The sequence below is a fragment of the Cydia pomonella genome, chromosome 19 (genome assembly GCF_033807575.1).
Source record: "Cydia pomonella isolate Wapato2018A chromosome 19, ilCydPomo1, whole genome shotgun sequence".
NCBI lineage: Eukaryota > Metazoa > Arthropoda > Insecta > Lepidoptera > Tortricidae > Cydia > Cydia pomonella.
Window position 1 is genome coordinate 4415313 of NC_084721.1, and position 24224 is coordinate 4439536.

Below are 24224 nucleotides of genomic sequence, written 5' to 3' on the forward strand. Positions count from 1 at the left end.
CTGTGAATGATTGGTTTGACCCCTTCTCGTAAATACTTGCATAAGAGGTATGAGCTTAATGAAATGAAGATAAAAAATGTTTAATTAGGATGAGCCACTCCCCCGAATTGTGGTGTTGTTAAGCTATTCTTTGTCGGCAACATGATGTGATATCCGGATCAAAATGCACTTTATAACGTCAAGTAACTGGTTAATTATTTTATCATTTGCCTTATATGTAATGTGGGCACAGAACATATTTATTAATAAGGGTAACATTATTGTATTCCGTGTTTGTTGGTATTTGTTATTGTAAAAACCTGTTTCAAGTGAAAAGGCGTTGTCCCTGGTTATAACTAGTTTTCCGTATCGGCTTGATGAAAACTAGTTTTCACTAATTATTTAAAGTTAAAACTAGTTTTGACAAGGGTAAACGTTTTTACTAGTTAAAAATAGTTTTCACGGTGTTCTGCAAAAAAAAGCGCTGGTGGCCTACCGGCAACCTACCGGTAAGAGCGTGCGCCTTGCAATCCGGAGTTTTTCGGAACTTATGTACGAAATATCATTTGATACTCGTATTCACCAGTTGCTTTTCGGTGAATGAAAACATCGTGAGGAAACCAGATTAATCCCAACAAGGCCTAGTTTACCTTGGGATTCGTTGTCAAGCGGACCCCAGGCTCCCAATATGCCGGAACAATCCGAGGAAGAAGGAAGGAAAGTGTTCTTCCAAAGTAAAGGAATAGGTGCGACGACGAGCGAAGCGAGGAGGTGCCTGTTAGGTTAACCGTGAGCCGCAAATGATTATTGCGCGTGAAGCCGAGCCAGCGAAGCGAGCGTGCCTCGGCAACGGCCGGCGAACGCCAAAACCGACCTTATATATTTTATTATGTTAATTGTTTTATATTATGCATCGACTAAACTAGCATTGACTGAAAAATGCCAGTGACACCTAATTCTCATTTAGCCATTACAGAAAACTAGTTTTAAATAAGGAAACCGCATTTTTACTAAACACGGGTTTTTACAGTTTCATATACCTACAGATATAATAATTCAATTAAGATGTTACTATTGGGACAGTTTTGCACCTAACTGTTTATGAAACCGTAATAAAATACCTTTGATCAACTTCTCCATATTCTACTAGAATTTTGTTAGTTATGTTTAATTCATATGCGAGTTCTATCTGATATCACTACAATATTTGAGATTGTTTTTGGTGAATAGTCTAAGCTTATTGTTTTATCGTTAACTTCATTCTTAATTGGCGAGTATTCGTTTGACATTTTCTCATAAAAATCTCTTTGATATGATTACAGTAGGCATATGTGATTGTAGAAACGGAAACACTGGTTAAGAATTACATAAGATTTATTCATATTTTATTTAATAATTTACGCACAATTGGTATCACAGTTACCTACTTAATAAAGTTTTTTGTAATATAATAACCTTAAATTTATACATTGTTATGTACTATAAAGGTAATACGTTATTTTAATAAACGTATTGTACGAGTATAGTTCGTGTCATCCACGATGACGCGCAGATTTGTCAAATCTAACATTTAATAACATGATAATACGAGCCAAGGCACGCGTCTCCGTGAATGACACGATCTATAAATCTATTATTAGCTATTCGATAGGTAATGCACACAAACCTACACGCAATAGTTTTTAATTTATTTCAAATATCTCGACATTTGAAGCAAAAATAAAATAATACATTTACCTACGTATAAGTTTGACTATAACCTGAATTTCCCTATAGGTATTGTGAGAAGTTAGATTAGGCATTTTGTGGTTTGAGCGCTGTTCTAAATCTGAGATGGAGTTTCAAACACTGCTTGTCAGAATGTTTACAGTATTTATGATCGAAATATCATTAATGATATTTATTTTACACTAGCTTAGGAAACACGAGGAAAGCCAACTAATCCCAATAAGGCCCGTTTATCACCCATCAATACCTAATTAATCATGAATGGAATTACCTTCGTTATAAATCAATCCGAAGACCTGCGGCGAACATCTAAATTCGAAATTTCGTTATGTGCTATCTATCGCTATTAATAAACTGAGGTCCCTGTTTTAATCATCCGCACTCGCTATACTAATCAACCGTCTCAACATCTAAAGGAGAATCCTCGTCCGCAGAATCTCGACTTTCCTCACTTTGTTCAAACGTAGTTTCAACATCTAAAGAACCAATTTGTTTTGTATAATCCTGAGTAGGTACATGACGCATTTCATTAGTCCATGTGTGGGTCACTGGTAGCCTCGAAGGTGGTAGCGCCACGGCGCGGGGAGGGGCGATATTTGTGCATTTCTCTCTGCGCTCTCGCGCTCGGCGATTTTGGAACCAGATCTTTATCTGTAACAAAAGTTTCCCACATTATAGCTGTGTGTGTAATGGCGTATTGTTAACTCACTTACGGTATTTATTAAATTAGAATGTTTGCTTAAATGCCTTGGACTTAATTCCCGTTCTTTTTGCTTCAAACATAGAAATATAAGTATACGAATTTAAAACGTCTTAAAACTTTTGAAAGTGCACGTTTTGTTTTGAGACTGAGTCGTTAGGTATTACCGTCAGTAAATCGGTGACTTCGATTTCATGCAATTAAGTACCAATGAACTTTTATTTTACGTCAGCGTATACCAATTGGCTAAAATAAAAATCTGACAATGATTTTCTATTTCAAAGTTTAAATATAAAATGAGAAAATATCATAGAAGGCCCACTGTTGGGCAAAGGTCTCCTCACATTGTACAAAAGTATGGGGTTCTGGAGTTCCACGCTAGCCCAATGCAGATTGGGAAAACACACATATTTTGGACTTTTTATCTGCTTAGGTATGTAACTTTCCTCACGATGTTGTTTTACCGATTGAAACTGATGATTTAGTACATGGTAAGTCCAATGACACGTTTTTATATTGCTCGCCTACTTATCCAGCAAAGAAGAATAAGGGTTCCCAAGCTACTAGTGCTTGTTAAAACAAAAAAATATTTCTTTGCTAATCCGCGAAAATCTAACGCGCTAGTCAATCCGTGCTAACCCGTTATGCACCCAACCCAACTGAATGATTCAGTTGTCGGACGTCAGACAGTCAACATCTCCAGCATCTCCTGAGGATGCCTCGTAGAGAGGCGAAATACGTGTCGAGTTTTGAACTTTTGGTGGTGGGTTTTTGCAGCGGGAGGGTGGGTACATTAATTGCATGTAAAAATACGCAAGTAAGTATAACGGGTTAGCACTGATTGATTAGCACGTTATATTTTCGCGGATTAGCAAAGCAACATTTTTTTATTATAATTAGTATGGATTTCCGCAAAGTAACACCTGATTCTATTTACTACTAGTACGTGGTCAAATTGGAAATACCTATTATCAATATAATAATAAAATTCATTCTTAAATATCTGCCTCGGCCTTCCAATCTAGAGGAAAAACCGGAACTAGAGGGGATCAACAAGGTAACCGCTTGAAAGCATCTAACTCAAAATCTATGCAGAGATAACTTGGTCCGACATTATACACTGGTGTATGTAACTTACTCTATCGTCTCGCAGCTGTAGAGCTGCAGCTAGGGCCCGCAGCGCCGGCGGGGCCAGGTACGGCGCACGCGCGTAGGCCGCTTCCAGCGCCGCCGCTTGGGCCGCAGTAAAAGGGACGCGTGCGTGCCTCCCTGAACGCCGCTGCCGACACACGTTGTTGACTGCTCCTGTACAATTTAAATATTAATTTTACTATTTTAAATTTTAGTAAAAAAATCATATTAGACCAATCAAATTAGATCCATAAAAAGCGTTTTAAGGAATTAACTCCCAGTAAGCCGGACATTCGTTTTAATACCTAATTTGGTCCTAAATGCGTGTTATCAGAGTTTGCGCAATCCCGGGAAGTGTGCATAAATTTTGTGAACATTATGAGATATCATTTTCCTTGGATTGTCAAACCACTCTATGTACAAGGAACCTACTACCAATTACAACGGCACCACCAGCTAGGTTAAAGGTGGATCAAACACTGGTGAAAAGGCGTTTTCGGATTTTATACATGATCATACCAAAAATAAACGAGTGCTGGGCGACCAACAAGAAACATGAACAAAAGATGCACACCAATGAGATGAAAATGTTGAGGTGGGCAGCGGGAGTGACGAGACTGGACAGAGTTCGAAATGAATATGTACGAGGCTCTTTCAAGGTCGCTCCCATTGCAGAAAAGATGGCTGAAAGTCGTTTGAGATGGTTCGGGCATATAATGAGACGCGACGAAGAGTATGCGGTCAAAAAGGCCTTGGCCATTCCGGAGAAAAAGAACGGCAAAGGGAGGCCGCTTACCACGTGGTGGACAACCGTTACCAGGGACATGGAGCGGGCGCAGATCAACACCCAGACAACCCAGGAAAGAAAAACCTGGCGCCTTCGAACGAGGAGGGCCGACCCCAGATAACGGGACAAGGCAAAGAAGAAGAAGAAGATCATACCAAAAATAAAGAAATTAAAAATGGCGACTTCACGACTTTGACTACGAATCCTTAGATACAACCTTCCCCGCACACATGCAGAAATATATTTATGTATATTGTATAGTATATTATATAATTAATTTATGTATGTATTTATTATGTTTATTTTGTAGTTTATAAATGTGTTATATATATTACCTATTAGTTTGTATATTGGCCTATTAGTTTTAGACTTAATATTTAATTTTGGAACATTTTCTCTTCACACTGCACTCACCTTAGCAAATTTCTGTTTGGGCCAATGGTTGAGTGGTAAAGAATGCCTCAAGGCATTAAGTCCGCCTATTGTACGTTTTACTTGTATTTGTGCAAGAAAGTTTAAAATAAATAAAAATATATAAAACAATTACCAGCTTGCTAGGAATTAATTCTTCGAAAAAATCTACTTTGATTGGCTTATATCTAGTGAGTACGGTACGGCGGTGAGTCGGTGTCGGTACATAATCCTCTTAGATACCGACATAAGCAACGAGATATAATTAGGTACAGATCTCTCAATGAACTATATAAAATGTATAGTTAAATACATATAATTTCTATCATTAATTAGCACAGCAAACGGCCGCGTGACCCCGAAACTGCTTTCCAGAAACTTCAGTTTAAACAACGGAGCACGTGATAACCTCAAGTTGTGATTACGTCATCTATTAAAACAAAATCGTAAGAAATTCACTAATTATCTTTTACTCATAAAAAAACTAAACCGACCGTAATTATGACAAGCCAAAGAAACATTGTAGTATTCGTATTAAAAAAATACTCGAGCGCATTTTCTTTGAGATTTCCTTTTTCCTAAGTAGATACCTAGTGTAGTAGTACTTTTAAAATGGGCGATGTGCATTTTTAGCCGTCTAACTTCATTAGACAATATTTACTGATCATTTTCGGAAATAGAAGAAATATTTAGGTGATATAATCTCATCCACGTTTCTCGCAAAATCGCAAACAAATATCACAAGCCCAGTGAACTACAAACTGCTGACTGTCAAAAACAGATATCTGGATCGTAGGCATGCACTTATTTGGTCATGAGATATAAATGAGTATACTCTAAAACTAACGTGGAAGTCGCGGGGGACGGTACCGCGTGCAGCACAGCCAACTCGGAGTCTCCGGCGTCTCGCGACTCGAATCAGCACTCAAAATCCGCTCGATACTGAAATCCGTTCCTCTAGAACTTCGCACAGGAGACACGTCCATCTTTTCACTGACTAAATGGGCCGGCTTTTCGACCCTTCAAATATATACTGTGGATAAGGGAGGTCTCACCCATGCTCCGCCTTTTAGGGTATGATTTGATACCCTATATAGATGTTATCAGTGACCGCAGAAAAGGGATCACGCCTCGCTGATTCCAGGAGTGTTGTGACGTAAACTCATTCATACAATAAATTGAATGGTAAACGATACTGTTTGCACACAAAAGAATGTTATTACTTTACTAGCATGTGGGAATTAATTGTAATTTAAATTTTGTTCGCGATTGGTAATATGATACTTGCGTATTAAAATTGCATTAGGGTTTCTGCCGCTTCCAATTATTATTGCAGTATAGAATGCATATCTATTATAAGAGGTAATGTAGGTATATTAGTTTTTTTTAAGTATATCTCTAGACGGATCAGTAAATCCTCCACTGACAATAATTCTTCAGTTTCACTCAATGTTCCCGAAAACTTCATAGGGACCGATATATGCATGTAATAGCCAGAAATTAAGCTCCATGCAGTACGTAGCTACCAGTGGCTGCGCGACATAAATATTCGTAGGGAACCCGGAGCTAATTTTCCTTTCCTTTTCTCTATGAACCGATCGTGAAAGTACTCAACGGGCTGAAATTAGACAAGCCAGTGGGAATCGAGTTCTTTGAGCGATCCGCCACTGGTAGCTACCCTAATCTTTCGGCATTATCCGCATTCTACTGACAGTGTCACACTAAAGAGGTTGGTGCTGTGGTGTTCCTCAATATTACCTTAGCTACGAAATTAAGTAACTTCTAAAACTCTCAACTATCTTCTATTAGAAACTAACAGCTCTAAAGAAAATAAGTTACATTGCCCGATAGGGTCCAAGAAAACTGATAAAGTCTAACAGATTACAAACCAACACAAACATTGTTTTATAATACGAAATCATGCGCAAAACTTGTGGCCTAACATCTAATAAAGCGGGGTCTTTAACCGATTATTCACAAGTGATGTAATCACGTTATCTGCGTTTGCTCGCTTGTTCAAGTGCCACATTATTTTATTGTGTAAATCGTTACAAAAGTACGGGCTATTGACATGGCGGTTGTCCAACGAAACCCTATTGTACTTTAAAGTAGCAAGATGGGTCGAGAGATTGTACTGATAACGTTGAGTTTCAAAATAAAGGCAGATGTTTGCTGAATATTCGTTTCATCTCAATTACTTATTGGATTGGTGACGGCAGACGTATCGGTTTCCTGTATAGGAAAAATAGTAATTTAAATTAAGACAAATTGGGTGCCTACCTAAAGGATCGATTTATAGGTACAACTTATGTTCGTCTTTATGATATGTATTGGGTACCTACTTTTACCAAATGCTAAATTTAAGTGCTCCTATAACAATGCAATAGCAGGGAGCAGTAATATGAAATAGTAAACTATGCCTCTCCCTTATGAAAGTTTCCTTCTTCTTAAGAAAGAGCCGTTTTATAGCTCTTCAGTGTAATTATAAAGTAGTAGGTATAAACAGAGCCGGATTTCCGACTAAGCCCACAAGCCCCGGGTCTAGGGCCCGGACAACCTGGCAATATTTTGAGATGGAGAAGGGGGCCCCGATAAATTTATGGGGACCCCTGGATTCCAAGAGCCATACCAAGTGCCTAGGGGCCCGCTCTAAATCCGAGCCTAGGTTTATATTCCTTTATCATTATTATTTTATCGTCATTATAAGATTAGAATTAGCTCAATTAGCTAACTAGCTCGTAATTAAAATGAAAGCATCAATTACTTAACTAATCTGTACACAAAGCAGAATAATGATCGCCTGTTTGGAAGTTGGTAGAATATAAGACATATCCGTATTGCAAGCTTATTTCCTCAAGCCAATCAAAGGGAGACAAAGAGCGAAATTCATAGGTAAAATAAATGACAATCCATATCGCCGATCGTATCAAAATCACCGCTCGGCGGCTTGACTTAACAGTAAGAAGCACCTTAATTGTGTGGCATGACCCGTAGCGGACCGGTAACAAGGCCCTCACCAAGGCCGCTGCACCTCTTACCTCCCACCATTGCGGCGCGGTTCACCGGTCGCAGTACACCTATAACTACGGTTGAAACCAGTACTGTGGTAAACTTGTGGATCGTAAACATGGCCCTCCCGGAGCACTTTGAGTTGAGCAATGGTGATCGCATGCCGAGGATCGGCTTTGGAACATGGCAGGTTAGTGTTGTTTTTATTTACTTACCTAATTATTTATACATACTAAGTACGAGTATGTTATCAGATCACAAGAAAAGCTGAAAGTAAGTACAGCAACATTAGCAACGAGTTATTTCAAGTTAATGTTTTTTTTTGGAGTTTACGGAAGTGCTTACCTACTTACTGCAAATTGAATAAAAAGGTAAGAACATTACATACGCGTGCATTTTATTTATATATAAAGTCTGACCATGCTAAATTGGCAGCGATTTTAATAGGCGGCACAAGTGTTACTTTAAACGTCAATCTTCTATGAAATTATGACGTTTACTTAACACTTACATCGTCTTGGTCTGACTCTGCAATTTTTGGTAGATACAGTAGCCATAAGATAAATTGGAATGGCCAAGGTGTTAACAAATATCTGAACAAAGCGCTTGATTATCAAAGATGTTAAAGTGCATGTTCAGATATTTTTGGGCACCTTGGCAGCTCCGATATATCTGATGGCGACTGTATGTTGTCAACTTGTCAACTGGATACGCATACAGTAGGCATTTATTATGTAGGTGTGATAATAGTGCATCGTTTCTTGGCCGATTATCGATTGTTGGCGGCGTTTGCATTGATCTAGGTACTAACTCCGTCACAACATGACCTGTGTGTGCGGGACCGGGAGATAGGTAACGGACATTAATAATTTATTAGCTTTTAATTTTTATTCCCTTTTGACTTGAGATAAGTTCAAACCGTCGCAATTTAATGTAACCAAAGCATTTAATAAAAATATTTTTTTATAAGTTTTTACGAGTATATACTTACTTAATTAAGAAATTTGTGTTATCGCAATAGGTAATGGACTAGTTTTTGTTTCACGATCAAGACTGGATTAACGCAAAACATTGTAGTATTCAATTTCTATAAATGATATTCCTCGAGCTAAGCGAGTTCTTTCCCTACAGTAGGTATTATGTTGGGGTCAAACACATTACACACACATTAGCTTTAGATTCCCTTAAATTTGCGATGTCTACAGGAAAGACGCGAACGAGTTTGTTATAAAATGTGTATGACTCGTTTTCTGTAAGTATATAAACAAAGTAGTCTGTAAACGATACCACAAAGGGAGCAGAGTGGAGGGAAGAGTCGTGAGTTTGAGTATCACCAAAGACGGACAATTCTTCCACATTTCATTTACTTATTTCTATACTCTGTCAACATTTTGAAGGTTTAAGTTTATTTTATCGTATGTCTTACAGTTCTCTACTTTGATACCTATTCAAAGTATATCGAACTTTAGAGTTGTTTTAGAGCATTTCGTCAAAAGGGTCATATGATCTGCCAATTTCCTGCTAAAGTTGGTGATCATTGAATAATAAGCTTGAAATATTAAATTGTTGAAAACTGTTGAAACTTGTAATGACAAAGTCTCTGGTTATACGACATGTCAGGTTGTATTTTCTTCTTAATTACAGTAGATAGACGAGCTCAATGACGCACGTGCGAATAAAGAAATAGATAAATAATATGTTTACCAATTAACCGCTATCAAGGCACTTGTTTGTGAAAGAGGCGGACCACCTAATACGCCACTAATTACTAGAGCCTTTAGAGAAGTTGTAAAGATATCGTGATGGTATCAGAAATGAGGTCAACGGTATTGTAAATGTACCTAAAAGATATTTGACTCTCTGCTACTACATAGTTTGCTTGGATCTCCTTGGAATTCACGGGCCTATAAATACCGTTATACTCGCCACAAGCTGCCCTGTATTTATTATTATTATATTTATTATGTCTGTCTTTTACAAATTCTCGGGACCATGGGGTCCCGGACATTTAGAAGGCGTGCGTGGGGCCGAAGCCAACACGTAGAGTCCCCTTGTAATAAGACAATTTACTCTAAATGTAACGTGACACCAACCGACGCTTATCCCTGTTCACACTATAGCAGTGCACCCAAGGACAAGCCTCGGTTAGTGTAGGACTATTGTAAAAAAAAAAGGGTACAAAAATAAACCGGGCTATTGGGTTGAGTTGCAAGTGGATTGGTAACCGGACTATGGAGGATACTATGGCACCTGCCTTGATCATACATATGTTTTTAAAAACACGACAAAATGGGCAGGTGGTGACTCGCCAACTCACAATATGGGTCCCCGAAAACGGCCGCTCGCACGGAGCGACAAGGGGACAACATTGCGTGAGCGGCTCAGGGTGTGGAGAGGTGTGCGCCGCTTTCTACCCAGTGGCTGTCAGCAGCCACTGTGCCAACTCGCGTCTTATGCATATTTCACTTTATATTTATTATTATTATATTTCACTACTTTTTGGGCTTATACGCGGATTAGAAATGTCCAGATTTTTATATCATTCTCTTTGTGCCTAATCCATTATCCCGTAATTTAGTAACAATAATCCACCCAAACTTCAAACCATCGACCGTTTTACTGTTCACTTTTTCTACAATAGTCCCAATGCCTGCTGCGACCGGTTCATGGGTATCTATTGTTGCACCTGTGAACGGGTTCCAGCAGGCGTTCTACTGACATTAAATCTCTCCAAGGGGCCTCTACGTGTTGGATCTATATCCCCACGCAAGCCTATCAAAAGACCGGGATTTATAGGCCGGTGAAATCCAAGGAGATACAAATAAATATAATAATATATATGACAAGTATCACCATCACTGTCTGTACAAGTAAATGGTGTGTAAATAACAAGATCCTAGGTAAGTACCGTCAACTTCCTCAACATTGCCTAATTACCTGTTTTTAAGGATCTGTGATTCTTTACAAAACAGTTCTCATTGTCTAATTCCTAATAGTGGTCACGATTTTCCCATTATTACTCATAGTAATTGTCCCATTATTAGTCAGTAGATAATAGGCAGCTATGTTTAACGAATCACCGTTTTTTAAGCCATGCAATGTTGGACATGGTAAGCAATTGAGGAAGTTGACGGTAAGACCAAAGAGTAAAATAAGTATATAGGTTGGTACCTAAGACTTTACAAATAAAAGTCAGTATTTAACAAAAAAAATATCTATTTCAATGGAACAACTTGGCTAAGAGCCTTCGAGTCTCGAATAAGGACTTCAGGATTATATTTTGTCTGGTTTCGCTTTCTGTATGGAACTTTGATGCGCTTTTTGAAGAAAGTTATGAGAGACCGCCACTTGGACTGGCGTATTTTGGTGGATGAGTCCTTGATGGCGCAGGGTCTGTTGAGGGTCGACGTGCAGCGGTATGCGCCGTGTGAGTGCTCGCACTTCAGGCGCCGCTTGAACGACGCCTCGCTGTCGGAGCAATCGCCGCTGGAGTGGGACAACCCTCGCGACGTGGACGCGCAGCATTCCTCGAGCGAATACCGATCTTCTGTCTGCTCCAGTTCCTGCATTCCATTACATATTCACAATAATTATTCTCTTTCTTGACTGATGGAATATAGTCGAAAATTATCATTTATCTCCAAATAATGCTTTTCGAGGTGGGAGGACATCACTGCACAATATGATTTCTGTTATTTTTCAAACAAAAGATTTTCCGAAACGGTTTAATCTGTTTGACATTGATAGAATGGAAGATGACAATTCTTAAAGTGTCTAAAAGTTGAAAAAAAAAGTTAGGTGTAGATAAGAAGTAGGTATTATGCATGCAATATTCGATATATAAAGGCCTGTGCACACCGGATGCGTGTGCGTAGACTTGCACGTGCGCGTTGTAATATGCAGATACTTATGAGAGACAGCACACCGCTTGCGTGACGTGTGCGTGCACATCCGTTCCAACATTTTAGCGCACGTGCACGTCTATGCACACGCAACCGGTTTTCTGGCCTTTAAAGACTTCTATGTTTTATTGTTTGCTACTCAGATGTGAAAGTTGTGGAAAATTTCACAGGAAACAAGGGAAACTTTCGTTATTGGAAATTGAAAAATTTGAGAAGTCCCCGTAACTTCTTCATGTGGAAATTTACCATTTAGAACCGACGGCACATGAGTATATACCTAGTTTCAAGTTACGACACTCAATGTTTAAATGATTCTTACAGGCCTCCGATGAAGTATTAGAAAAAGCCGTAGATGCTGCTCTAGAAGCAGGGTACCGTCACTTCGACTCTGCGCGAGCTTATGAAAATGAAGCGGCCCTTGGGCGCTCGCTGCGCCGGTGGATCGGTGACAACCCTGCCAGAAGAAAAGAGCTTTTCGTTGTCACCAAGTTGCCACCTGGAGGTCAGTTTCAAGCAATGTTTAGCGTTTAACGCGCTATACATATTAGTGAGGAGCATTTATGTAACAATGATTAGAATTTAGAATAGTAATAATATTGTATTATATATACAAATGCATGCACACTCATTAGAAAGCAGAAAAAAATTAAATTACGTGTTACAACTTGCCCCATATGCTCATTATGTCTACTTAATGGAATATATCAAAAACTACAAACTTTAGAAGAATTAAAAAAAGCAAATGAAAGCCAGATAAATTTACATTGTAAGAATGAAAAAGCAATTAGAATAACAAATAATTTCATTTTAATAATCAATTTTTTTTTAAGTGTGTTTTTTAAGATACTTGCCCGAAAAAGAGCACCTGTGTATACTGTATATCTTCTTGTTTCGATGTCTGGCAGAGCACTAGCGGTGTTTAGGTTATGCATCGAGTTATGAGAAGGACATTCAGCACAAAATTTTAATCAAAATACATATCTGAAATTCGAGGTCACAATTGAGTGTTACAACTTGCCCTTGTTACAACTAGCCCCACGCTCTTCTACTGACACCTCCTCCTACCTCTAATGACATTATATACGTACTATATAATAAATACAATAGCTTATTACTTATTATACGTCAAAAGCGAGAAGAAAGAACAAAATTAAATGCGGTTATGAATATGGAGCACGGTACGACATTATGAATAGATAATAGATATAGAGCGAAGTGAGGTCACAGGGTCAATTACTTTTGTGAGACAATATTTTTAATAGTTATTCTTTAACGAATGTTCATAAAATTTAATAGAGATTTAGTTCATATAATACCTAACTGTTAAAAAATTACCTAATGGTTGAACTGAATTTAACCTTTTCTGATCCGCTTTACTTGCCAGGTAATCGGCCTGATCTAGTACCAGAATACTTCAACGCATCATTAAGAGACCTGGGGCTGGAATACCTGGACCTGTACCTGATGCACACGCCGTTCGCGTTCGAGCACGTGCCTGGAGACCTGCACCCGAAGAACCCTGACGGCTCCATGAGGGTCGATCTCACAACTGATCTCATCGCTGTTTGGAAGGTACGTCTAAGTTGGTATAATCTAGGCAAGCAAACTAAAAACAACCACATTTACCGGAACATGTTAATATTTTATCTTAGTTTTAGACCAGTATACGCGATGTACCCTATTATTCCACTATCTATACGGTGCTGCTCTACTTGCCTCTATAAATGCAGCTGTACATACATATACGCTAAGAAATATACCTATGCCAAGGAGTTCTTATTCTGAAGGAACATCGTCAAAAGGAAGATCAAGCCAGTGTGAAGGTCTTTGGTAATCTTTAAAGTGTAATTGCATACTAAACTGAACTGTCACCCTAAACATGAGAATAACAGCACCCTCTTGACAATGATCATATATTTCTGGTCGGGCTTTAATTATAAAGTCCCTACGTTCCAGTGGAACGCGGGAAAAGAGTCTTTATAATATAAACCAAACTCTTAATTCAAAATGTCATTGTCAACATTACATTTGCAAAAACAAAAAGAATATCTGTCAATTTTTTAATGTCACATACATTAGACTTCACTTCCACCTCCCATCAAACAAATAAATTTTAATAGTGTAACAATAAACTTACAAAATGGGTGTAAAATTTACTGAAAAAATCAATGACTCGTACAACTACAATGGGATTTTCCACAATTCTGAAGTATACAAAGAATGCAGCCATCTCAAAACCAAACCAAAAAAGATCTTAAATGCGATTAAGTCTCGCATCCTGACCCAAACACCGCAGAAAGTTAACAATAAACAAAACATTAAAAACCACGATGAAGAACCGTGGTCGAACGGTCTCGGGTCCCCTCCTTCCAACAATAACATTGAAAGAAAGAAAAAAATATCAGAAAGTGATACGTTCAGTCCGCCCGAATATGCAGTTGTTGGGCATGTCCCAGCAGGTGAAACTGAAGAGCAGACTCTTCGTGAAATAGAATTAACAGACGCAGTACAAGAATCACTTGATAACAGTACACTTACAGAAGGGGTTAGCGTTAAGCTGCATGGTCCCCGAAAGATATGGAATACAGTTAATATACCAAGGTTTCTTTGCCCTTGCTGCACAGGTGAAGATGCCATAGAAACAATGCATATTCCCAAGGATTCCTACGAAAGTATTGATCTATCTAAAAAATCGAATGTTACGTTGCCACCTCTTGATATAGATACATCCCTATTGAGTATTGTGACTTACACACCAAAGCGCATGCGGCTTATAAACAAATCAAAAATGTATATTAATACCGTTAAAAATATCATTCGTAACACGTGGCAATACATATAATAATGTTCTACGGAATTTATTATCATACAACAAACTCTATAAAAAAATATTGTACGTCACGACTAGATTGAGATCTATTTGGATACACCAGCAGCAACGTTGCAGTACATGGAAGTTGTGGAATCAGGTAATTAAAATAGTAGAATTTTGTAATCATTATTTATTTATTTATTATTATTATTTATGTTCCTATGTATACCTGTTGAACCAGGTCACAGCTGGAATGGGGCATAGGTTAGATACATTAAAATATAAAATAAATATTTGACAAATAAATTAAAAATTAACTTAGTCAACAAAAGGAGACCAAAAACTGGTGAGAAAGTATATAAAATTAAGCTGGACTAAACAAAACTAGAGTTATACCAAGCTAACATGGCAGCGATTTTGATAGCACAGACCGTGCAAGTGTTACTTTAAACGCCAAACTTCTATGAAATTATGTCGTTAACACTTGCACAGTCAGTCCTATCAAAATCGCTGCCATGTTAGCTTGGACAAACTCTCGTTTTGTTTAGTCTAATTTTATTTTTTATACTTTCTCAGCAGTTTTTTTTTTAATTTACAGATAAAAATTGCGAGTTTCCTTTAAAACTTTAACGTATGTCATTAGGTATGTCTAAACCAAGTCACATAGTAGCAGCGTCGCAGCCAAAAAGGCGTTTTTCACTAAGTCATTACAGAAACAATTTTTTACAAAATTATTTCTAAAACAAGACCGATTTGAATAAACTTTGTATGACATTTTAGTCTCTAAATGCGGTCAAGAATACACCTTTAAAATCTGTCGGGTTTTAACAGCCCACGGACCCCACGGGTGTGTATAGGTAATTAATTAAATATTATCCAGTGTAAATTACCCGTGAGGACTTCAGTCCCTGGCGACCCTAGAGATTCATTACCATTTCATCAGTGGGCCCTTCGTGTGGCTGGCCAGGCCTAATTTAGTCAAGAGTCACGTCACGAGGGTCTCATAGTGGAGTGGTATGAGTACTTACATTTTTTACGCGGAGGTAAGAAAAAACACGAAAAAAAGAAATTTCCCAGTTTTATATATACAAATTCTAATCGCTCTATTTTCTTTATACTAAACTAGTACCAACCATATAATATGTTACGTAAAAGTTTCATTAATTTGAGCATGTCGTTTTACTCGTACTGTGAGAGCGGAACTTTGATTGTATGGGAAAAAGCCGCGGCGAGTTCGTGCGCCTTTTGACAATCAAAAGGTTAAGTAATCATTCGTTAACTGCGTTGCTGTTAGGAAACTAGAATAATTTTTACTAAAACCAAGCTGTATTTCCTCGTATTAACCGTGGTCCCATTTCTTTGATTCGCAGGGGTATTTTGTTTACCCGTTGTCCTACCGTTCTTAACAGTGTTCACCAGTGGTTTTACGGGTAATTTATTTTTACCATTGTCCCACCATTGCTAAACATTCATTATAAACAATAGCTAATAGATTTTATTCCAATCGTTTCTTTTCCAAAAACATTTCCTCTACAACGTAACTAGACGGAACCCCGAAAAAAAGGGGCATCGGCTAAAGGTTGTGGCGCCATCGCTCGAAACGATGCCTCCATACCTTTGGCCTTTGATCTATTAGATGGCGCCACTTTTTGATATTTAACAAATTCAACACATATCAATGAAAGAATAAGGATCAAAGTCAAATGTCGTTCTAAAAGTTTTAATCATGTGTCGAAAGCAGAGATGGGCATTTCGTACTTGATTCCTGATTCCATGATTACTCGAAATTGCTTTTGGAATCTGATTACCGATTCCCAGATTACTTTGTAATCTGACTAGCTGATTACTAAGTACAATTACGTTTGAGGAATCAGGAATCATCTGTTGGAATATTACAATTACTAGTAATTGGGAATCAGTGTCGATTCCTTATTACAGTTATGGATTACTTGATTCCTTTCAGATTACTTCAAAATATACTTTGTTATAAATAAAGCTATATGTCTGAGTACCGACGTAAAAGTACATTTCGATTTACTATAAAGATGCATCTTATTTGTATCCGGTGTGCAGATTTCAAAAATGATGACCCAACATGGCGGCCATGCACTATGTCTAGTACTAGTACTAGTAGGTTTTAGGGAGTGGAGATTTCGAAAATTATGCCCATTTGAAAATTTTCGAAATCTGAATTCCCTAAAACCTATAAAACGACATCCATGACGACTTTTATGGCATACTGCACGGCCGCCATCTTGGATTCTTAAATAATCATTATTTTACAGTAATTATACAGTTTCACACATAAAATGTATTTGTCTTCTGGGATAAGAACGAAGGAAATTATTTTGACATTAAGTAATTGTAATTTAGTCTGGATAATATTACGTAATCAGATTACTCGAGTAATTGATTACCGAGGAATCACGATTACACTTGTAGTTAGATATATTCAATTCCGAAGGAATCAATTACGCAAGTAATCGGCGGGATTGATTACAGTAATTTAGATTACCAGAGGAATCGATTACTAAGGAATCATAATTACTGTAATGTAATGTGTAATTTAAATCCAAAAGTAATTGATTACGCCCAACTCTGGTCGAAAGATGGCAGTAAATTTACTGTGGCTACGGAGTTTTCTTTAACAATCCACCTCTATTTCTAATCTCTTGCCAAGAACGCTTCAACCTACTTTTAAAATCCAGATTAAGGCCAAGTCATCTGTCATCTGTCACGAAAGAAAAAATATACTGTCACCCGCCACCTTCTGACAACATCAAATCAAATCCCATGTTTAGGTAACATAACTATTAAAAATAGTAGTGTCAATTCAACAATGAATCCAACTTACATCAAAGTTAAAATTGGAAATGAGTAGGCAGTGTTCAGAAGTGAAAATTAATGTGTCTCGGGTTTGGGAATGCCCTCATCCTATCACCAACAATGTCAACCGCGAGTTATAAAATGTCCAAGAGGAGGAAGATGCGGACAGCCGGCGGCACCCCGGCGGCTAAAAGCTTGCTCAGATCAATGTCCCAACCCACGTCAATGTCGGTACGAAAAAAAGTCCCGTGACTGGGAGTTTTTCTGTAAGTACATGTGTTGCTGCGGATGGTGCTGCACCAAGAAATGTGTCACATGTTGTAGCCAATGCAAAAAATGTTGCCAATGCAAAACATGCATAAGGAAACCGAAAGGACCAAAAGTGCTTAAAGATAAAAAAGGAAAGATACAGTTGAGGCCGCCAGCCCCCGCAGGCCTAGCTCCGCCTGGTCCCGCTGGCCTAGCTCCGCCCAGTGCTGCAGGCCTAGCCCCGCCTGGCCCTGCTGGCCTCACTCCGCCCGGCCCCGCTGGCCTAGCTCCTCCCGGTCCCGCTGGCCTAGGCTCGCCTGCCCCCGCAGGCCTAGTCCCAGCCACTCCGGGTGCTACCAACCTACCGTCTCCTGCAGGGGCTACTAATATTAAACAACCCTCCCCTGAAGAAGCTATGAACGCTGCCAAAGTACAGGCAAGCGCACAGGTAGGACCTCAGAATGTTAGAAAAGAGTCTAAGGGAATTCCTGGCTCTAGCAAAACTTCCATCACAAATCTTGCAACAGCCAAAGGAAGACGAGAATCGAGCCTTGATGCAAAAATAGAAAACGCACAGGTTGAGGACAATAATGTGCAGAAAGCGGTGGAATTTAAAAATAGAAAAAATGTTTATTATTTATATTATTGTAAAGTTGGAAGTATGAAGTCAATGAAAGAATCGAAATCTACCATTCCTAAACCTCCCGAGATTTTACCACACTTTCGGGCCTACGGCAAGTCATTGCAGTGTATCTATGTGGAAAATAATGCGTTAGAAATGAAACATTCGGAATGCATACAAAAAGGTACAAACGCGATTAAGAGCGATAACTCGCTTCATAAAGATCGTTTCATAATGCCTGAAAGCGCAATCCCCGGTCCTTCCCAATCTACAAAATCTCCACACACGCAGCGAAGACCATTTTCAGATGGACTATTCTGGCTTTGGGGAAGGAAAAAAAGAAACAAAAACGTTGAAGCCCCACAAGACAAAACAGCAAATTCGTCCAGTTCCTCATTAAAAAGTCGCACCAGAACTAAGGAAGAAAATTCGCTCAATGTAAACTGTCCAACCTCGACTATCACGCATTACGACAAACTTTACGCTTATCATTTAAAAGCAAATTCGTCCAGTTCCACATTAAAAAGACGCACCAAAGCTCAAGAAGAGAATTCGCTCAGTGTAAACTGTCCGATCTCGACTATCACACATTACGACAAACTTTACGCTTATCATTTAAAAGCAAATTCGTCCAGTTCCACATTAAAAAGACGCACCAAAGCTCAAGAAGAGAATTCGCTCAGTGTAAACTGTCCGATCTCGACTATCACACATTACGACAAACTTTACGCTTATCATTTAAAAGCAAATTCGTCCAGTTCCACATTAAAAAGACGCACCAAAGCTCAAGAAGAGAATTCGCTCAGTGTAAACTGTCCGATCTCGACTATCACACATTACGACAAACTTTACGCTTATCATTTAAATCAGAAAGTGTATAAAGATTCTCAATCTGTAAACAAGGAAATACCGTCGATCCAAGATAACACTCGTATTACGATTCGTCAATCGAGGCGTCGCAATAGACGTGGTTTCGATCTTACAACAGCGTTACGGAAGCTAAGCAAGAAATCCAGTATATCTCCAGTAATTCGCAAACCATCGACTACCACCGTCGTAATACACCTATCAGACTTTCAATTTAGTGATAGTTCAACAATGCTGAGGATTCCTACTGTGTCCAACCTGTTCCAAAATAAAGAATTTCAAAAGCCATTAATAATCAAAGATTGTGATAAATCATAAAAAATAAATAAAAGTTATGTACCATTACAAATAAAGCGTATGATTTTCTCCGTTCACCTTCCCATTGCTTAAATACTAAAACCAGTTTTTAACCTTTAAGTCCACAGCGGCAAGATACTTGCCATCAAACTTAAACAAAAACGCATGTCTACCTATATAATAAGAATTACAGTTCGATATTTAATGACTAGTAAAGAATGTCCAATGGCGTAATGGTTAACCCAATATGTGGAGTTAGTACAGTCAGAGCTTAGGAGCTTGTTTTTTTTCTGAGATCTGTTAACTTTTTTTAGAGTCCGTTTTACATGAAATAGTTTTGGTGGGATATAATTTACCACTTCAGCTTGGGAAAATAATATTTCGTAAATCTACCCGGATATTTTGATTCTCCTGAAACTTTGTTTTGTTTGTTTGTTTGTTTGTTTGAAACTTTTTTCCTGGATTGATAATAATTACATGAATGTTTTTTGTCGATTTAGTTAGTTCTTGGATTGTTTTTCAATTGCGGATTCTGGGGATTCGCGGGGTCTACAGCTCACAGAGGCACTAATACAATGTATTCAATTGTTTCTCCAGAGCTTGTTGAAACTGAAGGAGTCCGGCGCAGTACGACACGTCGGAGTCTCCAACCTGAACGCGGAGCAACTCGCTAGGGTTTGTGCTGTGGAAAAACCGGCTTGCCTGCAGGTTTGTGCCTGATTAATAATGTTACCATGTTTTTGTATAGCCTAACTGATCCTCTGTCAATCATGTGTCCGTCAATTTGTTGTATATCATTATATTCCCTGTATGTTAGGTAATGTATACCTTCCATTAACAACGCCTAAGGTCTACTCCAACTTCTGTTGTAAATTATTGCGCGAATCCAACTAAATTAGTCTCAAGATCTCAAAAAATCATTACTGTCTTATAGAAAAGCTTAATGTCTAATTACCCATACAGAAGTTTGTAAGTACAGTCGAATTCATAATAATAATATACATTTCGTCACCTTAATTCATTGAAATAAGGTGAAAAATGTACACCTATTTATGAGCTGAACTGTAATAAATACCGTTGAATCACTATGAAGAGGATAACGCATTTGTAGGTGGAAGTACATCTGCTGTGCCAGCAGCCGGCGCTGCTGGCCGAAGCCAAACGGCTCGGCGTGCCTGTGGTCGCGTACTCGTCGCTCGGCTCCAAGGCCCTCGCCGACATGCTAGCTGAAAAGACTGGGTAAGTGCGGTGGGACCTCTCTCTGGTCGTCTGGTCGACTGAGAAACGTGATCATCCCTGGATATTACCTTTGAAGTGTAGAGACACCTATCCGTCACTCCTCTAGGCTGAGTTTTCACCGGAGATGAGCGAGGAACCAATAGTGACCGACTAGATCTGCGCTGATCGAGGGTACGTAAATAAAGTGATTCTATTGATTCTTAACTAACACATCCCTCGCTACGCAACCTCGCACATCTCTGGTGGAAACGCAGCCTTACAACAGAGCAAAAGTTAGAGGAAGTGGAGTCCTTTAATTACGATTAATTGTGATGTCCACCTGGTTGGCGATAACCACAACCGAGTTATCCGCGACCACGACCAATGAGACCCGCGTCGAAACGTCGGAAATAAAGGTAACAAAATAAATTCGCAATCCCTGTTTTAAATATGGTATAAAATCTATATTACTCGTAAATGGAAAAGGGACTTCATTGTTTTACAAATAATAAAACTACGTTAGAAGTGTCTGCTTTGGTATCTTGTTTATTATTTTATTGTTTCTTGCATCAATAAAAAAAAATTAAACATTCACTTTTAGTTAAGACAAGCGGAAAAGCCGTTGGCATTGAAACTTAAGATAGAAACGTTTAATTTATTTACTACCTACACTACTTCCGAATGGCATTCGATTTCGTATTATTAACTTCCTTCTACCAATAAATAAGTAGGTATTTATCTAACTTGTGTTACGTTTACAACAATGTCTACTTGTGATGCTTTTAAATCGATATTTCGAATATAATACGTTTATTTAATTACTTTTTACAGCAGTTCATAGGTATAACCTATCTTATTGGAAACAATTTCCCAATATTTCAATTTCGTTGGCAAAGTAATACTCGGTTGAAGTGTCAATGATGACCCCCCTCTTAGTTTTATTTTGACAACTAGATAGCAGTCTTGGTCTTGAGCCATCCTATAAGACTTGCGGATGAACGTTTTGACAATTCTCACAAGTTACCCACTGCGTTTGCCTAACGGCACCTACTTGATCTTTTACTTGTTTTGCGTTGAAATTACAATCTGTTATTTAACTTGCGATGTTTGTATGTTCGGGTTATATTTTGCAAGTTAAATTAGACCGACTTCCCATTATTCGGTTGAGATCACGTGATGTAAGTTGGGTAACAATGAAATAATAGGTATGGTACCATCGAACTGATCTGATTGGGCCCAGGAGGTGGCCATAGGAACGCTTAGATAAAAGACAACGATACCGAATTATGTTTTGGTTTGTTACAATTGACTCGATGAGCAAAAACTTGCATGATGTATAAAAAATAAAAACTTATAAGTTGTTTAATCAACAGGCGCTCATACCCCGACCTGCTGACGTTGGAGCCGGTGACCCGGGCAGCGGCGGCGCTCGGGCGCACGCCCGCGCAGGTACTGCTCCGGCACGCGCTGCAGCGCGGCATCGCCGCCATCCCGAAGAGCACCAACCCGCAGCGGATCCAACAGGTAGTTGACCGATGTGTGTTTACTAATATAGACACGCTCATATCCAGACCTGACGCTGGGGCCAATAGCTCGGGTGGCGAGGCATGGTCGGTATTTAACAATTTTTCAGTAACATCTTTAACCCTTCGAACGCCACGCCTATCGTTCTGCGGCCAGTCACCGAGAACCTTGTCGGAATGCACAAAGGTTGATATTGAGCTGTAACCGCGCGCGTCAGTGAACGTATTTAGTGGTAAAAGGGTTAACTGACCATTGGTTAACCTTATAATGTTGCAATAAAGCTTACGAATGGGCAGGCACTCCTGGCCGGATATTGGTTTGTGTATAGATATGAATGCTCACATCGCTGGAGGTGTTAACTGGGTCTAATATTATTCAATCAGATGGTTGATGACAAGTTTTTTCCTAATTTCTGTGTGGCAGAAACGTTGGCTGAGTGTGACCAAAGAAAACTTATTATAGAGGCGTATTGTCAAAGTAAACTTTGTAGTCAACTAAATTTATTTTTCAATGAATATTTTTTTTCTCGTACAATAAAGTGTTTACTTACTTAATTTACAGCCAGCTTTCGGTATATGACTAAAACTCTTAGAATGACATACGGCTATTTGACCCATTACTACAGTTGTAATGTAATTTCTAGACTTAAAGCTGATTATTTTTGTTCGGTATTGTTACTATTTGGCTTGGCACCGACTTCAAACATATCAGTTACACATACTTAAAAAAGGATAATTCGTACCACCATACTACTATTATTAGCAAATACCACTACCACTATTATTGTTATGTGACTTGACCTATAACTATTTGTTGACAGAATATATCGGTGTGGGATTTCGAGCTGAGCGCCGCAGAGATGGCGGAACTGAACGCGTTGGACCGCGGCGAGGCGGGACGCATTTGCGACTTCAGCTTCTTCCTGGGCGTTGAGAAACACCCCGAGTTCCCCTTCAAGAAGTAGCCTTAACGTTGTGAATCGTAAATACTAGGCAATAAGGTTACTTTTACTGCGAGCTGAGCACCTCAGAGATGGCGGAATTAAACGCATTATACGCCGGCGGTCAGGCAGGATGTATCTGCGGGTCCAACATCTTCAGAGCATCGAGAAACACCATAAAATATCATGAAGTAGCCATGCCATTATGATCCTTAAATACAATTGGACAAGGTTACATTTACTACGAGCTGAGCACTGCAGATATTACCAAGCTGAACGTGCTGGACTGCAGCGTTAACAAACTCGCCAAGTTCTGCGTCAAGAAGTACCCTTGCCGTAATAATCCATAAACTACTGGTCAATAAGGTCGGGAATAGCAATTCCGGATTGCGCTAATATGCTGTAATATATTCAGATGCCATGACAAGATGAAATTCGAGCAGCGTCAAGAGATACTTCGAGTTCTTCAAAAGCCTCATGTCTCCTAGCCTCAAGCCTTATCTGCTGCCCGATAGAGACGCATCTATGAGAATTATTGCTTTCTCATTCTAATCCCCTGCTGTATCGGTTGTAGACGCTAGACGATTTTCAAGGAGTAAAGAGCGCAGCTTGATTTTGACGCGTGATAAAAAATTGTTTGTCATATTTTGTAGTAGGTATCTGGATGTTGACTCTTATTCGCATGTGATAGAAAAATTACTCATTGTTTATAAGAAATAGGAAATTATTGCATGTTGAATAATATAATTTATTTGGTTTATAAGTACAAGAATACAATGTACATACAAACAAATTATAATAATAATACCTAAGGTAGCAAGAACAGTAAGAATATTTTTGAAAATACGTGTTTATAGTTTATGTACAATATTTTTGGCTCTAAGAAATATTAAACAAAATTACCAAATATTTTGTTTTATGTAATCCAAGATCAGTAGTCATTTTGATGACGTCATCCCGCTGAAGTAGATGGCCGGCGCCGCTGTATCTCGGCAATTTTGGAGACCCAATACTATGCGAAACAAAACATACTAAAAGTTGGTAGCGGTTTCCGTCTCTGAACTATCTCTTCGACCATTTCCCATAAAACTAGACGGCCAACTTCGAGCTTAAATATTGTGCACTTAACACGTTCACAGTCCAGTGCCCCATATATGGGTCACGCTGCACTATCTCCACAGTCTCCACACGTTCGTGCCCCACATATGGATCACGAAGATAC

At 38.8% G+C, this 24224-nt stretch overlaps 2 protein-coding genes across 2 annotated transcripts; one reads left to right on the forward strand and one right to left on the reverse strand.

Annotated features, from left to right (window-relative positions):
* Positions 1-561: 561 nt before the first annotated feature.
* LOC133528205 (homeobox protein GHOX-7-like) lies at positions 562-6138 on the reverse strand. The gene is made up of 3 exons (XM_061865473.1): positions 5584-6138; positions 3546-3712; positions 562-2358 (listed from the first exon to the last, which is right to left on the reverse strand). Exons 1-3 carry the CDS (start codon positions 5720-5722, stop codon positions 2098-2100), a joined length of 567 nt encoding a protein of 188 aa, XP_061721457.1. The 5' UTR covers positions 5723-6138; the 3' UTR covers positions 562-2097.
* Positions 6139-7775: 1637 nt separating this feature from the next.
* Positions 7776-23909, forward strand: LOC133528710 (aldo-keto reductase family 1 member A1). The gene is made up of 7 exons (XM_061866183.1): positions 7776-7935; positions 11969-12149; positions 13032-13219; positions 19918-20028; positions 20432-20559; positions 21912-22062; positions 22883-23909. Exons 1-7 carry the CDS (start codon positions 7864-7866, stop codon positions 23024-23026), a joined length of 975 nt encoding a protein of 324 aa, XP_061722167.1. The 5' UTR covers positions 7776-7863; the 3' UTR covers positions 23027-23909.
* Positions 23910-24224: the final 315 nt, after the last annotated feature.

Bases quoted from the DNA above. Each gene is read 5' to 3' on its own strand.
- LOC133528205 (XM_061865473.1), bottom strand. From the start codon at position 5,722: ATGGACGTGTCTCCTGTGCGAAGTTCTAGAGGAACGGATTTCAGTATC. The intron at 3,713-5,583 runs GTTAGTTTTAGA...TAAATTGTACAG, and splicing joins CCGTCCCCCGCGACTTCCAC to GAGCAGTCAACAACGTGTGT. The intron at 2,359-3,545 runs GTAAGTTACATA...CTTTTGTTACAG, and splicing joins TACAGCTGCGAGACGATAGA to ATAAAGATCTGGTTCCAAAA.
- LOC133528710 (XM_061866183.1), top strand. From the start codon at position 7,864: ATGGCCCTCCCGGAGCACTTTGAGTTGAGCAATGGTGATCGCATGCCG. The intron at 12,150-13,031 runs GTCAGTTTCAAG...TTTACTTGCCAG, and splicing joins CACCAAGTTGCCACCTGGAG to GTAATCGGCCTGATCTAGTA. The intron at 20,560-21,911 runs GTAAGTGCGGTG...TTTAATCAACAG, and splicing joins ATGCTAGCTGAAAAGACTGG to GCGCTCATACCCCGACCTGC.